This window comes from Betta splendens, chromosome 4, assembly GCF_900634795.4.
Source record: "Betta splendens chromosome 4, fBetSpl5.4, whole genome shotgun sequence".
Classification (NCBI taxonomy): Eukaryota; Metazoa; Chordata; class Actinopteri; order Anabantiformes; family Osphronemidae; genus Betta; species Betta splendens.
The window spans coordinates 13,727,125-13,744,761 of record NC_040884.2 but is presented as its reverse complement, the minus strand read 5'-3'; the positions used below and the strand labels follow the sequence as shown (position 1 = coordinate 13,744,761).

The window sequence follows — 17,637 nt, the reverse complement described above, 5'->3', positions numbered from 1 at the left end:
GGAGCAGCTGATTGGGACGATTAATCCCAAAAGATTTTGTCTCAAACCCAACAGGACGTTCACAGGACTCATTGCTTGCTTCTATATTTTAATATTGATGATTCCTCACCAACTTCTCAAACAACATCTACGCGAAGTCTGTTTATTATATCCAGTTATATTCTGGTGACAACATTTTTCCAAACCCAGGCATTGCTGGATAATTAGCCTGCCTCTAACCCTGGACCCAAATGTTTTTCATCATAACAGAAAATAATTTATCCCGATCCCTGACCCAAAGCCCACAGTTTGTAATTACATAAGTCCTTCCATCTGGCAAAATACTAATGTGACACTTAGCCAAAGCTAAAGCCGGGAATTCACTCCCAGGACAGCGCCTTGTTTGCTATGTCCAACAATGGACACATACAGTAGCAGCCTGTGATGGGTGGTGATTCACACAAAGCACAGTGAAAGACCCAATGCATGAAGGCAACAGAAAACTGACCAGAGGTCGATAAAATGATGATACTTACCTCAAATAAAATTTTGTTTTTAATATATTATTCATGTTCTCGGGTTCATACTTAACCTGATCTCAAACCAAAACCTCTCTTTTGTCTTGTAGAATGAGCTCTGGACTTGCATCAACTCTACGCTTCCAGGTAAGGAGAGCTGAGTGTAACAATAGCAGTCAAAAAGATGCATAAGATAAAGTAATAGTAATAGAGTAAATAAAAATAATGCTGCGTAGTCATGCTGTTATTTACTGTGGGTGCCGTGCAAACTGAAGTGGTAGCCAGTGATCTGTTAAAGCTGTGAGTCAGCCCTGACCCGGGCACCGCAGAGCAAAAAGCAGGCAGCGGATCAAAGGTGCGTTAAGTCCGTTCGCCTCTGCTTGTAACAAATCTATCTGTCAGAAGCCTAATTGCCTCCAGATAGAGAAATATTCTTATTCTTGCCGGAATGTTACCAGTGTTCAGTGGTAACATTCAGCTTCGGCCTCAGGAGTCTGGGAATGATTGACCTCTGTTAGATCCTCGCAGACTGTAAGATTCACATTCACAATCCAATTCACTGATGTCTCCAACCACTTTTAGGCTTTAGTCTGCTGGTGAAACCGATTTCCTGTCAAACGCCTGCTTCAATTATTGATTTTCTCCTTCTCACCAAATGCCTATTAAGAACGTTTGTTGTGGGTTTTGTTGGAGCCCTAAATGCACCATAACAACGTATTAAGGGCTCACACACAGTTTCAGAGTAATTTGGATAATGCTATTGCAAACTATTTAATGTGTTTCATCCTTCCACCCTTCAAAAATTTAAGAATTTAGAAAAGAACTTACTAGCAAGGCCTAGAATAAATAGTGTATCATTTCTATCTGCAGAGCTATTGATGTTGCCGTCACAGACGATCTGGTCTCTCTCACGCTTTACTTTGAAATTCTCCTCTCTGTTGAATATTTGTTTAATGCAGAAGGCCTGCTCAAGTCTTCTTTATTAGATCTCTGGATGAACACCACAGCATGCTGGGAATCCTCCCACCATGTGACATTTGTTCATGTTTGATCAGTAATCTTCAGGACGTGTACACAACCAGTCAATCAAATCACCTCATAGCCCTTGAAGTTTTTTTTTTTCTTTCCAAAGAAGCCGATCAATGCTGTGAGGAAAAATTGCTTTTCTGCTGCAAATGCCAGAGTCAGATCAGACAATAGATGCATTGTTCTATAGCTTTACAGAAATAGGTAGTGGACGCTGGGTATTGGAGGCTAATATCCCAAAGAGAACAGTGTGATTTTATTCTTTATTTATTTTGTCCAACAATAGTTAAAAATACAAGCTCAGAGTAGAGCTTCTGCTCCTCCATATCCAAGAGGAGTCAGTTGAAGTAGATGAAGATGGATGTTGTCATCGCACCAAAGAGCCTAGATATAAATATCAACAATATTTTTTTTAGAAAACTCCACAAAAACGTAGGAACGTCACGTTGATTGTGTTGTGTTTGATTTGTCCTCAGGTGTATCGAGGAAGTCCGACGGCTGGGTGGGGTTAGGCTGCTGTGAACTGGCCATCTCAGCTGAGTGCCGCAGGGAGTGCAGACAGGTAGGAAACTGGCATCAGTTATTCTCATTATAATTAGATTCACATGCGATGTGTCATCTGTTCTGACTTTTACCTGATCAGGTTTTTCTTTCCTTTTCTTTCCATTTTCAAGGCATCATCTAAAAATGACATAACAAAAGTATGCAAAAAAGTCACAGAGGTGAGTTCAAAAAGTGAATGAAAGGTCGTACTTCTGCATGTACTAATAATTCTAACTTATGGGATTGTCCGTGTTTTAAATCAAAGTATAACAGTCAACTTTGATGGGAGAACACTTAAAAACTGATTGGATAGAGCAGTGGTTCCCAGCCTGGGGTGTGGTGCCCTGTTGGCTTCAGAAGATTAATGTGAGGATTCACGAAATGGATAAAAGATTTAGCAAATATTAAACAGATTTATTTGCAGAGCAATTTATGCAGGCATATTTGTGCTTTTCAGTCTCGTTGGGCCGCTATAAGTCACTTCAATTAAAGGCTGTGGAGAAAAACAGCTTTTAGTTGATGCGGTCACGATACACACTAGTATTTCATTGTCAAGTGAGTCTTGATTAGAATTTCCTGGCTCACAACTGCTTTTCCCTTCTTGTTCTAGAACTCCCTCTACAGCTGCATCACCAAAAATGAAAGTAAGTCACCTAAGAAACAAGCAGGTGCAGTCTGGCATCTCTCCATCCTCAGTATATAATGTAAATACATGTTACACATGTCATTGTACAATCTGCACCGATGCAAAGCCAGGTTATTTGCAGGGTCCAGTCTACTGTCTGTCTCATCATGCAGGAAAATGAACATCCCTAAATACAACTTGTGTGTGTGTTTGTGCGCAGTGGGCTCCACGTGCTGCAGCTATGCAGGCCGTCACACCACCTGTAGAGAGTACTGCCAGGCCATCTTCAGGACCGACTCCACGCCCACCGTGTCTCAGATCAACGCCGTTAAAGAGTACTGTCAGAGCCACAGCGCTCAGCTGCTCAGCTGCGTCAGCAACTTCACCAAGTCCTACCCCATACGCAGCCCCATAGACAGTGAGTACGCCGACAGTCTGCACGTGAGAGCATGACCATCCGATCTAGGAATCGGCAGTAGATGTCTTATGTGTTTTTAGTTTTATTATGTCATTTGAATGGATGAGAGGGGATTTACTCAGAAAGGAGCCGCAAAAAGAGGCTCCGCTTGGATCCGGTTGGATCCAGTTGGATCCTCTTTTTCAGCAGCCAGCTCCAGTGCTGCGTTGGCTATGTATAATGCAGTTCTTTCATGAAAACCACAACACCAAGGATAAAAACTGAAAGTTGTGGTACTTTTCGGACCTTCCAGAGAATAAACTATATTCACTGCTTCGCTGTTGCTCCAAATCAGTGCTGTCAGCCTACTGAGATAAGCCCATGTGTGCCTCGTACCCAGGCTTGTACTGCTGTGACCGGGCAGAGGCTCCCTACTGCCAGGCAGCTTGTCGGAGAATCCTTCGAACCATGAGCACAGAGCATGAGATCATGGAGGGCCTGATCGCCGAGTGTGGCTCGCAGCCGCTGCCTCAGGATCCCATGTGGCAGTGTTTTCTGGGCAGCGCCCACCCTCCCTCCCCCCCTGAGGAGGAGACCCCCCACCCTGCCAAGATGGACTGCGCCAAGCTGCACTGCTGCTCGAAGGCCAACAGCTCGGCTTGCAGGTGAGAGCGAACAGCTTGAAAGTCACATTCTAGGTGTATTTGCTCTCGTCCTGACTCAGACTGCTGTGACAGGGACATGTGTCGGGAGATCAGCACCAACTGGGGCAGCCAGACGTGGCAAGACTTTGACCAGCTTTGTGAGTACAGTCCGGTGGAGACCGAGCTCATCAACTGCCTGGCTGATGTGAGGGAGCCCTGCCAGCTGGGCTGCAAGGACCTCACCTACTGCACCAACTTCAACTACAGGTCAGTCTCCAGCTGCTGCTCAGTGTCACAGGGCTGAACAGGCTGTTCTGCCGGCTCATCTCTTGTCTACTGAAGATTTCGTATTCACAAAACAGGGACTTTTCTAATATAGGTTTCTAATATAGTAGATGGATGATGAAGGACTTTTAAAAACTAAACTAAAACTACATTTATAGTAGAAGTATTTGCATCAACAGTAGAGGTCAGAGACTGTAATGTTGCTTCATTAATCAGGGCTTCAACATACCAACATATCTTTGAAAAACTGTCTATCTGTTCATTACAATCAATTAATAATAGCGCTGATTTAAATTTTACTTTGAGGTTCATACTGTATGTTTTCTTGAGTGCATCAACGTTTAGAAGTGCTTGGATTCGGCCTCACTGGGAATCACAGGAAATGTGACTTCTACAACAACAAATAACAGTAACTCCACGGGTACAAGTCCACTGACATTTCAAGCGCTTTCATGTTTGGGGAACGTATTGTGTTTTCAGCTGCTTTCATCCGGCTTCCTTTTCTTCTGCCTGTATTTATTAGTCTTCAGCTGACATTTTTACTGCTGTTGCTGCTCACACTTCACCTGACATGTCAAACGCGTGCTTGAGAAGATTCTGGAGCTGAGCCTCCAACAACAGCCTCCTCTCAAAGTAAACAGCCTAATGAGTTTGCATAAGGCTCCGATGGTATCTAATATCAGTATGTGTTGCTCTAATGACACGTGGATTTTACTTTGAGCTTTGTGTGATTTTGATGAAAAGAGGGCTGTTGAAGCATTTCTAGTGTTAAATGACGATGGCGTGGAGCTCGTGCTGTGACACCGTGGGGACGTAAGACCAGGTCGTAAAGGCAAATAAGCTATGTGAGTTTCCTTTGATGGTCTCCAGGAGAGCCTTGTTCGGATCTCTCCTCCCCTGAGGGGTTCAAACACTGCGCCGCGTAACCGAGCACAGCGTGGAATCCAAACACTGGCCTGGAGGTGGTGTTCCAGAGCGAAGAAGCGTTGGCGCTAATGACAGTGCTTGTGTGCGTCTGATAAACTTGAGCCTCAAGTTGGAACCAAATCGTGTAATCCAGCATGTCACTAACAGGGAGTGGGAATGTGAGCATGTGTGTGGGTCCGAGCAGAGGAGAATCCTTAACACCGCAGCCTTTACGAGGACAAGCAGGTTGGGGTCATGGGTCTGTGTGGGGAGTTTGGAGGAAGTACATATTTATAATCTTTCGGTTGGTGCCACCTACTCGTGTCCAGCAGTGTTTGATTTCATAATAACATTGAGGCACTCATTTATTCAGTGTTGATTGCAAGTAAATACATTTCCAGTAGTTAGTACAGTTAATGCTTTATCCACAGCACTTATTCTTCAGTTATCTCACTTTCTCCTTTGATAAGAATCTACACACACACACACACACACACACACACACACACACACACACACACACACACACACACACACACACACACACACACACACACACACACACACACACAAGAAGCTAATTAAATGACAGAACCACGCCTAAAATTTCGGGCTGGAAACTTTTTCATTCAACCACCAATTAGCTGAGTCACTTAAAACCAAACCCACCAATCAGACATCAAACACACTTCCTGGAGCAGTGGAGGAGGAAATCAACCCTCACATTAGCCAGAGGAAGATAAGCTGCCTGTGTCATGTGTCACATGTACGGTGCCGGCTGCTGTTTGCAGCTAGAGACCTACTCATCACTTTACTTTACTTTCTTACTTGGTGAATGGCAGTTGATTGATTTTATTATAACAGCACGTCTGTGTGTCCATAGGCCAACAGAACTGTTCCGAAGCTGCAACGTCCAGTCGGACCAGGGCGCCATGAACGACATCAAGCTGTGGTCCAACGGCACCATCAAGATGCCGTTCATGAACATCCCCGTTCTGGACATCAGGAAGTGTCTGCCTGACATGTGGAAGGCCGTAGCCTGTTCCCTGCAGATCAAACCGTGCCACAGCAAGTCCAGAGGGAGCCTTATATGCAAGTAGGTGCACCGAACAATGCACACCTCCACACGGGGCCGTGTCTTATCCACCCCTTACTGTACGGTAGCTGCTCAGGAGTTTGTCCTCTGGGGATTTTAGCTTTAGTGACATCATCACTTCCTGGCTGTAGACAGATTGATGTACTGTATGTTAGGTGTTAGTATACAGTAGTTCTTGTGTTTCACTGTTATCAACGTGTCCTCAGGTCAGATTGTATAGACATCCTGACCCAGTGTGGGGACAGGAAACGTTTTCATGAAGGACAAACACCAGAGCGAATATGTGAACTCCTTTCTCCCATCGATGACCCTGAACGCTGCATCCCCCTCCACAGATACCTCAGTGAGTCACTGCACACACTTTTGTTCCTCAGGGACACTTGAAATGTCTCAAGTTCACAAATGGAGCATCAGCCAGACTTTTAGGTAGTGAACTATACAGAGGTGGCTCAGTGACACCCAGCAGGTCAGTTTACAAACCAATCCTCCCCCTACTGTACGTACAGTAAGTAAAAAAAACAGCTAATTAAAAAATAATGAATAAAATATTTGTCTAATTTTTTTTAGTTGGCGCCCTTTTTTTAGTTTGTAGTAGTTGCTGGAAAATGTTACATTTTAGGTCAAAATTTTGTACTTTAGATAACAATTTCACAATATAAAATATAATTTCACCAAACAACTGCACAATACAAATTATATTTCCACTGACTGCATAAAGATTATCAGTAACATCATTATCATTCCACTGCACTTTTGTTGGGCCACCTAACAAGTAAAAGTTTATATTTGAAGGTTGATCTGTATGGATTGTAACGTAATGCCACCATCAGGTTTACAATGTATACTGCATATTCTGTGCACAGATGATTGATTTATATGACATGATTTACTGAAAGATCAACAATTGTTTTATGAATTGCTATGATTATATGTTTATTATATCATTTTATATAATTTTGATATATTGTACTTTCATGATATTTAATTTTATGGGACTTTCTGTGCTTAATCCTGTTTTCTGTCTGATTTGATTGTCTCAGCTCCTAGTTCCCTCGGCAGCAGCGCTGTGGAGGAAGTGGTCCATCCATGCAACCCCAACCCCTGCCCCAGCAACCATCTATGCCAGGTCAACAGGAAGGACTGCCTTGATGAAGGGACCTGTCAGCCGTTTGTGTGTGTTCCAGGTGGGGCTGCCTGCTATCACTGCGTTTACCGCAGACTTCCTGAAGGGCTGAGTGCTAAGTACTGTGTGTGTTCCCAGGATGTAAGCTAGGCGAGGCCTCGGAGTTTCTGGTGCAGCAGGACGCTCGCATCCAGGTGCCGACTCGTTCCGGCCCGTCCGGGTGCTACGAGGTGTGCACCTGCGGCCCCAGCGGGCGTCTGGAGAACTGCGTGGACATGCCCTGCGTGGACGTCGACAAGCCCTGTATCGTAGGAGGACAGAAGAAGAGTAAGACCTCCCAGTTACACTAGCAGATACAGTGTACAGCAGATGGAGAGATTGTGCTCCCACACATTCTTCATCATCATCACTCGTGTTGCCAATTAATTTAATTACAGTTTATAAAAGTAAAGGAAAATGTATTAATGGCTATATGTTGGTAATGGATGAGTTTCTGCAATCAGTTGCGTCTTTATATACAGTATGTGACCCATTCAAACTGAGGCTTATCAGAAGTAAGTTGAAGTGAAATTTGAAGGTCACATCAGAATAGATGTGCTTCATTAAGATGCACATACAGGCAGTGGAAATAAGAATCAAGAGCTCTTGACTGGCCTCAGATCAGGGAAGTCTGCCAATGATTGTGTTATAGTTATTATTTGCCGGCTTCAAGGCCAAATGTTTTAACCTAAGAGGGAAACAGAGCCTGGATTCACAGTGACTCATTGTAATCACTAAACATAGAGGACATAACTGGATTATTATCATCTTCTGCACTGACATATTTTTAATGAGTAAATCAAACTAAAGCTCAAATTGTATAACATTTACTGAAGACAAATCGAAAAAGTATAAGGTGCAATTATAAAGTTGTGTTTGAATAACCTTGTTACCATCAGGGTTATAAAAGGACCCCGAATAAAAATGAGAGCGTGTACAAGCACAGCACGTTCCCATTCAGCCCGTTCATTGTTGACCAGATGAGCTTTGACAGTGTTTATTGTGCGTCCCACAGATAACACAGAGGCCCAGCCCTTATTGAAATTCCATTAGTCTAATGCGTCTACGTTCCTCCTCATCACCTATTGTTTCGTTTCACTTAATGCTGCAACGAACCCAGACTCTGCAACGTGCGGTCGTCAAAGTGAGAAGTGGAAGTTTGTATAAAGTGTGGCTTCTCTTGAGTAATGGTAGAAAGCTTGGCTGTGTCAGTGCTGGGATATTTTTAAGGCTTAAGTAGCACAGGCAGCGAGGCAGTAATGGAGGTAATACATCACTGTTCTCCTGCAGGAATTAATAATGGTTCTTAGCATCTATAACAACTAATATGGCAAATGCTAACGGTGCACTGTAAAGTATGTGTCATCCACCCATCCATTTATTATATTATATTCATAATAATACCACTCATTATGGGACGAGCTGCCGGCAGCATGCAGAGGGTCTGAAGCCTTCACGTTGTGTGATGTCACCACCAGGCCACGGCTCGTCTTTTACGGTCGACTGTCACACCTGCTCCTGCTTCGCCGGTGACACCATCTGCTCCACAAGACAGTGTCCCGACAACAGGGACGCTGGCGACGAGCGCCAGCACTTTACCGGTCAGTCCACAGAACCGGACGAGGTTGATGCCGAGCCGTTGAGCGGCCTCTGAGCTGATTCGACTCTGCTTCCGCCCACCAGGCCTTCCTTGCAGCTGCCCGGACCGCTTCGTCCCCGTGTGCGCCTCCAACGGTAGAACATATCCCAGCGCCTGCGTGGCTCGATGCATGGGGTTCAAAGACAACCAGTTCGTCTTTGGCCAGTGCCGCCTCAGTAACCCGTGCGCCACCAAGCCCTGCCAGAGAAACCAGAGGTGGGTTCATTTTCCCTCTGTCCAGCTGTTTTAGGAAAGGGAGAGATGCTGTAACATTGAATGGTTAAAGCCCCAAATAGACTATAAATAGCTGAATGTCATATTGGACACGTGATGGACACGTTTGCTTTTTCAATAGGAGCATACTGTATAAAGAATATGTACTCTTCTTGAATAATGGTTTATGTTTGTTCTGTGTGTCTGTGTGTCTGGCAGAACATCTGTAGGTGTATAGACGTAGCTAATATGTCCAGCAGTTGAAAACGAATAGGCCAATGAAGCAAAACAACACATTAAGCACATTATAAATAAAGAGGGGAAAATAATAATAATAATCAAAATAAAATAAATTCAAAATAAAGATACATGTTTAACATTTAACATCTTAGTAAGTAATTAACTGCAATGTTGTTTTTATTGACTATGTTAATAATAACAGTAATAATTATTATAGGTGTGTGCATACACTAATACATTAATACATTTATTTACATACACTTCTGCATATATAATTATTCATAATCACATAATACTCACATACAAGAGAGAACATTCAATTTTCAACTCATCAGTATGCAACATTTGTAGTGGCCCAGCCATTATGTTAACTAATGCAGCACTAACACTGCAGTTTAAAAAACAAATCCTCAACGTTTGTTTGTGTGTTTTGTGGTTTTATTTATTCCTCCAGCAGGAATGTGGTCTCTAAGAACGTTATTGGACACTTTCACTCATAAAGACTGAAAACACAGATTTAAAGAAACATACTCCCACCTGCAGTGACCCACTTCTCCTGGTTCTGAGGCTAAAACCTCCCACGCGGTCCCTTCGTGGAATCGCAGCGGCGTGGACGACTGCGTGAGCTCACGTGACCTGTGTTTGTACCGCAGGTGCGTCCCGGCGTACCGCGTGTGCCTGAGCGACTCCTCGGACTGCCCGCAGTACGAGTGCACGGAGCGGCCGGCGGCCTGCGATAAGAGCAGCGCGGAGCCAGCCTGCGACACCGACGGCCAGGTCCACCCCAGCCTGTGCCACCTGCAGCTGTCTGGGAAGAGCCTGGCCTACATGGGCCACTGCCAGGTAGGCCACGGCGCTCCCAGGTCCAGGGAGGCACCCGCTGCGCCGCCCGTTCTACAGCCGCTGTGTGTGTGTTGTCAGGACGCCTGCAGGAAGCCGGAGCCGGTCTGTGGCTACAACGGCGAGACCTACAGCACGGTGTGTGACGCCTTCTCCGACCGCGTGGCCGTGGACTATAAGGGCTCGTGCCACGCCGTGGGAACCGTGTCCGACGCCGCCGCCGACTCCGCCTGCAGCCTGATCCAGTGTCCGCCCCTGTCCGCTCCAGGCTGCCAGCCCGTCACGCCGCCCGGTCAGTGGACGCGCGCCTCCAGTAGAAGGCTCGCGCTCAGTGCTCGCCGTTCGTTCGTGTCACGTCTCACTGTGGTGTCTGTGGATGTCGTTTCAGGAGCGTGCTGTCCCATCTGTGCCAGCATGCTGCAGATCCTCTGGAACAAGGCGCAGATGAACACCTTCTCTAAGGTTGGACTTCCTATGTCATTCACAATTCCACGTTAGCTTTTATTTTTAAAGAATATTAAACCACACTAAATTATTCAAGTTAACAAAGTGAGGGCGTATTTCTAAAACATAAAGCAAACATTCAGTCTGGTTCTGCTCAATGCTGTACGCGATGAAATGACAGGACCTGGCCACTGGGGGGCGCTACCTGCAGCAGCAAACAAGCTGCACCACACAACCAAAGCTGCTGTCTTTTAGTAGTTGCAACGCAGCAATCAAACAAAAGTAAAATCCAGACTTTGGATTGTGGGTGTAGTGATTAGTTAGTATTTCTTAGATAAATGGGTTCATGCATCTTTCTTACTCTGACTGTTCTCATCTGTCAGCATTCCAACCATTCTACAAATGCTCATGGTTTTAAATTTAGTCCCTTTCAAAAACAACAATAAGAACTGATTTTCTTTTATTATCTTGCTTTCACAGTCGGTACTTTGCTGCTTCGTTTTATAAAGCAACTAACAAATCCAATGACATAATTTCGAAATATAAAACTTAAATCGCTCAGTCGAGTCTTTAAAGAGCTGTTTTTAGAGTCCTCTGTTTAACGTGGCCGACCTCACCTGTGTGCAGCTCAATCAGGACCAGCTGGTGACGGTCCACGGCATCCTGCAGGTCCTGCGGCTCCACGTCTCAGTGCCACAGTGCGACGTGTTTGGCTTCCTGAGTATCGACCACGAGCTGGTGGTTCTTATTGCCCCAGTGGACCAGCAGCCAACGCCGCTGCAGGTAACACACACACACACACACACACACACACACACACACACACACACACACACACACAGTACTCTGTTAGTCAGGATGCACACTAACTGAGTGTGAGGGAGAAGCATTTGAGTTCATGAACATCCTGGTAGCGGCCGGAGTTCATCAAGTCCAGACTCATGCCAGCATAACAGCTGCTAATAGTTTTCTGTGTTTTGGAAACTTTCCCTGACATAAATAAGCAATTTACAGGGCTGAAGCCCAGCATTCAGAGCATAATGGCACTTGGGCGATAAATGATTGGAATGAGCCTCCATTTGGTGGATAATGAATGTTGTTGATACAAAACAAGAAAAACTGCTGTCAACAAATACCACAAATAACAAAAATCCAAAACTGCGGTATGTTATTGGTCTGTTCCATGGAGATTATTTCATGAACGCATCCGTAACTGCTGTTCTTTTAGTACCTACACAAAACCGCCGTCCTGCTGCCTGAATTAAATACAGCATTACAAGACTCCAACTAATGCACTAATTCCTCCTGTGGGAGGGAGGTTGGCTTTGAATTACGCTGTCTGGCTGATTTATAAAATGACTTTTTAAACAGTGAAATCGCAAAGTGCCGGCCCGTCTGACACATGAGCTCCGTCATTGTTCCCACTTCTCTTTGCGCAGACACGCGTGCAGACATTAAAAGCTCCGACGTGCGAGCGGCTCCAAACCGGAGCTGCGTGTGGCTGCGCTAATTATCCACCTCGCTCCTCCTGCACATAAATTTGCAAGCTAACGGTGATTAAAGTGGTAGAAGCGTGTGGGAGGACACATCTGTCTGTGCCGCCGTCGCGCTTCGCCTTTTTGCCGCTTCATTTGCATGATGTTATTGTCATGATTGTTTACTATGTGCTGCACTGGCGTAGATGCTGGACAGCATCCGTGAACCACAACCGATACGGCCCCCGTTTAACATTCACAGCCTTCAACAGATTGGTTATTAGTCCGTACAACGCCAGGGAAAACGCTGTGATCGTGAGCAGTTTCGCCGCTCTCCTTTGGCGCCGCTGCTCAAAAACAACGGTGATAGTAAACATCAGCAGACAAACAGCAGCAGAGTGAGCAGATCGCTCCAACAGAGGGAACGTGATGAACGCTGATCGCCTGCGTAGACCAGGAGAAACCTCTTCCAGCAGCAGCAGGAGGCCGCTTTTCACTTCAAGGTCTTTGTGTTGTTGTGTGATTTCAACACTGACAAACACAATTATTATTTATTATTATTTTAAAGGAGAGAAACCAGGGTGTGGCATTAGAGATGTCAGCAGCTTCAGAATAAGCAAATACTTGTTTGGAGGCAGTTATGGAAGATGTTCTGACGTCTTCTTTGGTAACGATGCCTCGTCAGCACCTGGATACATTATCAGCGATGTGGGTTGTTGGTGTCCGACCATATGCTTCACTTACTCCCCCAGATGTTGTCAGCACAGTAATGCAGAGGAAACCGTTGTGGGGACTTTGCTCAGCATATGGCAGGGGAGTTGTGCAGTTTGACTCCGAGTCAGCTTTAAATTGCTCGTGCAAATTGCTCGGCAGCGTTTGTGCTCGCTGTGCACACGCAGCCCGAATGAAAACGCCGCCCAAATGGTCAGATGTGATTGTTTTCTCAGGAATATGTTGCAGTCGATCAGTTAGAATACAAATGTGCCTGAGCGCCCCTGCAGCAGACTCACGCATCCGCTTTTCGAGGCCAGTAGAGAATCAAACCCGTAGGAGTTGTTGATTAACAGTGAATCATTTATTCTACGTTCATGGCGTCAACTTAAATAGGCTGAAAAAGAAACAAAGTGATCACAGTTGGTGAAGAAAGGAATCTAACAAAGCCTCAGTAAAATTGGTGTTTTGCGCTAGACGTGAAAACAGAAGTAATATGAAGGGCAAATATCAGATGCGGTCTCTAAAACAGCCAGAGTAATTTTAAATAAATTAAAAAAAAGAAATTACTGATTCTATCAGAGCCTTTTAATAAAACAAAACAGTTTTTATGGTGGTGAAAATCAGTTAGAAGGTGAGCCTCACCTTTAAAACATTTAGAAGCAAAGATGTCTGTGCTTTACATGCATCAACATCTGTTACATCCATCCCTCATGCAGATGCTACAGCAGATTACTGTGTAATAATTAAACTAAATAAAAAAATATTAATTAAAGCTCATCCAACATGAGCAACGCTTCAATTCAACGATATTATTCTTACAGACAAATTGCAATTTGCCACACAGGGAATTAAAACCTGTGCAATGAACTGGTCTTTTAAAAACATTCAAGTGAGTACACTTGGTAACATGTGACCTCATCATCTACGGTGTTAAAGGTGACTTGGATTTGTGTTGTGCTACTTTAATGAAGCTGAGTGAGAAATCAGTAGCAAGTTGGCGCTCTTGTGTCTCCCAGATCGAAGCGTGCAGCAAGGAGGCCGAGAAGATCGACTCCCTCATCAACTACGCCAGCCCCACGTTGGTCTCCCATGTTCCCCTCTCTGCCTTCCTCACCTCCAAGGTCAAGACCTCCAGCGTCCACTCGTCGGGGGCCGCTCCGCCTTCGCCTCCACCGCCGCACATCTGCTTCCTCCTCGGCCTGATCCTCGCCGCACTCCCCGGCCTCCAGCGGCTCTAGGTTTGCTCCTCGCCTTCCCCTCAGCGGCTGTTCCAAAGCACCCCCCCCCCCCCCCCCCCCCCCCCCCCAATGTTCTCCACCACTTCCCATGAGTGTGTTGGGGTAATGTCGTTCGACAATCTTTCCTATTGACTTACCTGCGCGTCAAACAATCAAGATGGTGAAAAAGCTATTATTATGAGAAGCTTTTGCACTAACGAGATGAACAGTATTATACAGCGGGTGAATTACTGGGTTTCCCTCCAGTGAAGAGTGTTTAAGCGTGAATGAGTGTATGTGTGTGTGACCTTTAAGAAGCATTTGACTTTGTACCAGCAGTGTTTATCCATTAGTCCCAACAGCAGGTTCCCCTCTGGAAGCTGTTAGTGGGAATGTAAATTGTGTGTGTGTGTGTGTGTGTGTGTGTGTGTGTGTGTGTGTGTGTGTGTGTGTGTGTGTGTGTGTGTGTGTGTGTGTGTGTGTGTGTGTGTGTGTGTGTGTGTGTGTGTGTGTGTGTGTGTGTGTGGACTTTTAGGTAATTTGTCAGACAGATGTTCTGCCAGACACACACTCTTATGTCCTTCCACAAAACAATTGGTGTCACTAAATCCAGGCTTTGCACCAGATGGAGACTCATCAGCCTTTCAGTGACACGTCACTGGACCTAGTGTTTGAGTCTTTAACCTCTGCAGTGTTAGTGCTCATGCTCATGGACGGAGAACTAATCCACCATCCAGAAACCTGGCTCCAAAAATTGACCAAACAAAAGTCCCCAAATCTGATCCAATGCCTATCAGTCAAAGACAAGAAGTATTATGAGGAGCCAGGTTTGGAGCCGATCAGAGCTCTGATGGTGAGGATGGTCTGGGACCAAACTCAATGCTGTGGACAATCCTCTAGCTCTACTCCAAAACAAACCTGGTAACACTTTACCTGAAGTGGTGTTTGCAGAAGACCTGCACAATCATAAATAAAGTAAAGTAATAAGAGCACGTTGAGCTGACGCTGCTTTGCATTTTAACATCCACGACCGTTTCTTTGTATAGTCTGACGGGTCCGAAACCCAAAGATATATAGACGTTGCAAAGAATCAAAATGAGGAATAAAGTAATCAAATAGTTGCACTTCAGTATGTTAATCAACAAGTCTAAGCCTCCTTTGTTCTCCTTTCACATCTTTAGGATGTTGAAGAGGCAATTACTCCAAATGTGACCCACTATTACAGTCAACAATGCTTCAAGCACTAATTAACCTTGGCCAGATTATCACACGAGAGCTGCATGATCACAGAGCGAGGTGGTATTCTGGAGGTTTCTCACGCATCCATGGCCGATCTCCACCCATGAATACAACTTAAGGAGACTTCCTGACTTTAATGATTTGCTTTGATTCAAGAATTAGACAGACAGTGACATTACTGAGGGTGCTCTGTCCTCCAACGTCAGCATAATGTCTTCATGCTGTTACAGAAACACGGTCTTACGAGCACCACTTCCGCTGAAGTGCTATCAGGACGTGTCCCATTAGCAGGTGAATGGGTTATTTAATGCAAAGCAGAGAAGCCTGGATCATCGCTGCCTTAGTGTGAGGCCAGTAGCAATAAAAGGGATGCGTGCCCTTTGTACATATGAACCGGAAGCCATTTAACAGGAGAATGTGCTGCTCACTACCCACAATCCACTTTGGGTCGAGAGGATTTTCTATAGTATGCTTTGCATATAGTAGCTTATATGAAGTAATAATGAAAATGCAATAATTTTATATTTGTTAAGAAATGTCTCTATATTTGATATGTATCTGATGAATTGAGATAATATGATCACCTATGTGCCATGTTTTGTTTTAAACAACTGCTTGTTATTCTGTATTGCATGAAGTGTTTTTACTCCAGAATGTACTACGATGTGTGTCGTCCCGTGTCTGTGTGTGTGTTTGTCTGTCTGCCGTTACAGCACAACGTGTCCCGTCGTCCTGCAGTATTACTGTGCTTGGCAGCTGTGTATCAGGGAACTCCTCCATCTGTTTTAATAAATAGCCTTATGATGATCGTTGGTCTGGTTATTGTGACGGTTTTGGCTTCTGGGGTCTTCAGGGGAGCAGTTTTCCCCTGTTTGCAGCCTTTGTGTTAAACTAAGCTACAACACGCCATGCTTCATATCCTAATCTCAAGAAGAAAAACTCATTTTCAAATATTGCGTTGTACTGAAACCCGGGGAACGGTCCAATAAACAGGAAGCACGTTTCCTCTCCGCGTACGTAAACCCTTGGGCAGGCTGAAAATGCTGCCCAATCAGCTGACAAGGTGCGGGTTTGTTAACTGTGTGTTCCCATGTCTGATGACTGATTGTGTCCCTCAGCCGGCTGTCGTTTGTGCGGCTCACTGTGTTCTTTTCTTTCGCAGCACTCTTGCGTCTGTCTCTGTAACAGTGCCGTGAATTTAAATCGAATTGGGATAAAAGTCAAGCCAATGCATATTTTATGAAATATAAAAAGCAATACCCTACCCAACAATGCGTTTTTGCAGTGAGTTTCATCACAGCAGGGGGCGTGAGCTCGGCTCGGGCTGCACACCTGCAATCCGGCTGCAACGTGCAACGGCTCGATGCGGAAAGGAGGCGAACCGGATCAACGACGGCAGAAATTCTGCCCCAGGCTGGATGCGAAAGTCCAAGTGAGGCCGCTGACTCAGAGATTAAACACCTCATCCTCCAGGATTCAAACAAACCCTCAGAGTGGCGTTCATGCTTTCATCACCACTGTACAATCACTGACAGAACCAGGCAGATACTGTATGAAAGTGGATCCTGTTGAATTCTGCTGCAGGATTCAAGTTGTGCCAATTTGTGAACTTAAAGCTGAAAACCTAAATCACTACTAGTACTGAATAACGAGGTTTTACACTTCTCAAATATTTTACATAATTACTTACTTACATCTCATCATACCTGACTTTAGTTAGTAAGTAAAGGAATGCACATACTACTTACTGTATGTAGCAAACTACACTGTTAAAGTTGGCTGCAAGCAGAGCAATGAAAGCAGAGAGAGTTATTTCTATTGGAAGAAGCTGCACATGTCAATTAACTCAAGATAGACTTGACAAAGTCTGTGCAGGAGACATATCTCAGCATCAGCTGCTGTGTAAATGGCCTTTTACTTACTGTAGGAAGAGATAGGACACGCGAGCACCGGGGACCGGTGGACATTTTGTCAGATTGTCACGGTGATGTAAACAAGATCTCAGTATAGCAGGCGTTGCCTCTCGGTGCAGATGACATGAAGGCCTCAGCCAGCTGATAGCGCCAGCGGTTTCAACAGGCCGCGATGAAAGCAGCTCCCTGGCTGGATACAATGGCAGGATTGAGGAAATGTCAGTAGACGCCTAATCAGTAACTGGAGGACAGAGCTGATACGCAGCTCGGCCGCGGCCTCGGCTCCGGCCTTGGCTTTGGCCGCGTTGCGCTGTTCTCCAACAATCTCTGGTATCTTCTCATTGTGTCATTGTGTGCAGGCTGACACGACATCGTCTGTGTCACGTCGAGTCGTTGTCATGTCAGGAAACGGAAACTATGCAACAACACAATCTATCATTAACTTGAGAACAGAAGAGCAGTTTCTGGGGGTCAAATATGCCTAAATAATGCATTCCATAGAACATTTAAAATAAAATAAAT

The 17,637-nt window shown here is 45.0% G+C and overlaps 1 protein-coding gene across 1 annotated transcript in view; it reads left to right on the top strand.

Annotated features, from left to right (window-relative positions):
- The window catches only part of reck (reversion-inducing-cysteine-rich protein with kazal motifs), a 30,763-nt gene extending 14,754 nt beyond the window's left edge, over positions 1 to 16,009 (top strand). Inside the window, exons 4-21 of the mRNA XM_029147205.3 lie at positions 608 to 644; positions 2,000 to 2,085; positions 2,198 to 2,245; positions 2,677 to 2,710; positions 2,912 to 3,109; positions 3,489 to 3,753; positions 3,826 to 3,999; positions 5,807 to 6,019; positions 6,226 to 6,362; positions 7,060 to 7,203; positions 7,281 to 7,469; positions 8,660 to 8,782; positions 8,865 to 9,036; positions 9,927 to 10,116; positions 10,195 to 10,405; positions 10,502 to 10,575; positions 11,185 to 11,340; positions 13,763 to 16,009. Coding sequence (XP_029003038.1) covers positions 608 to 644; positions 2,000 to 2,085; positions 2,198 to 2,245; positions 2,677 to 2,710; positions 2,912 to 3,109; positions 3,489 to 3,753; positions 3,826 to 3,999; positions 5,807 to 6,019; positions 6,226 to 6,362; positions 7,060 to 7,203; positions 7,281 to 7,469; positions 8,660 to 8,782; positions 8,865 to 9,036; positions 9,927 to 10,116; positions 10,195 to 10,405; positions 10,502 to 10,575; positions 11,185 to 11,340; positions 13,763 to 13,984 — 2,673 coding nt within the window. The 3' untranslated portion in view covers positions 13,985 to 16,009. The remainder of the gene's footprint in view (positions 1 to 607; positions 645 to 1,999; positions 2,086 to 2,197; positions 2,246 to 2,676; positions 2,711 to 2,911; positions 3,110 to 3,488; positions 3,754 to 3,825; positions 4,000 to 5,806; positions 6,020 to 6,225; positions 6,363 to 7,059; positions 7,204 to 7,280; positions 7,470 to 8,659; positions 8,783 to 8,864; positions 9,037 to 9,926; positions 10,117 to 10,194; positions 10,406 to 10,501; positions 10,576 to 11,184; positions 11,341 to 13,762) is intronic.
- Positions 16,010 to 17,637: the final 1,628 nt, after the last annotated feature.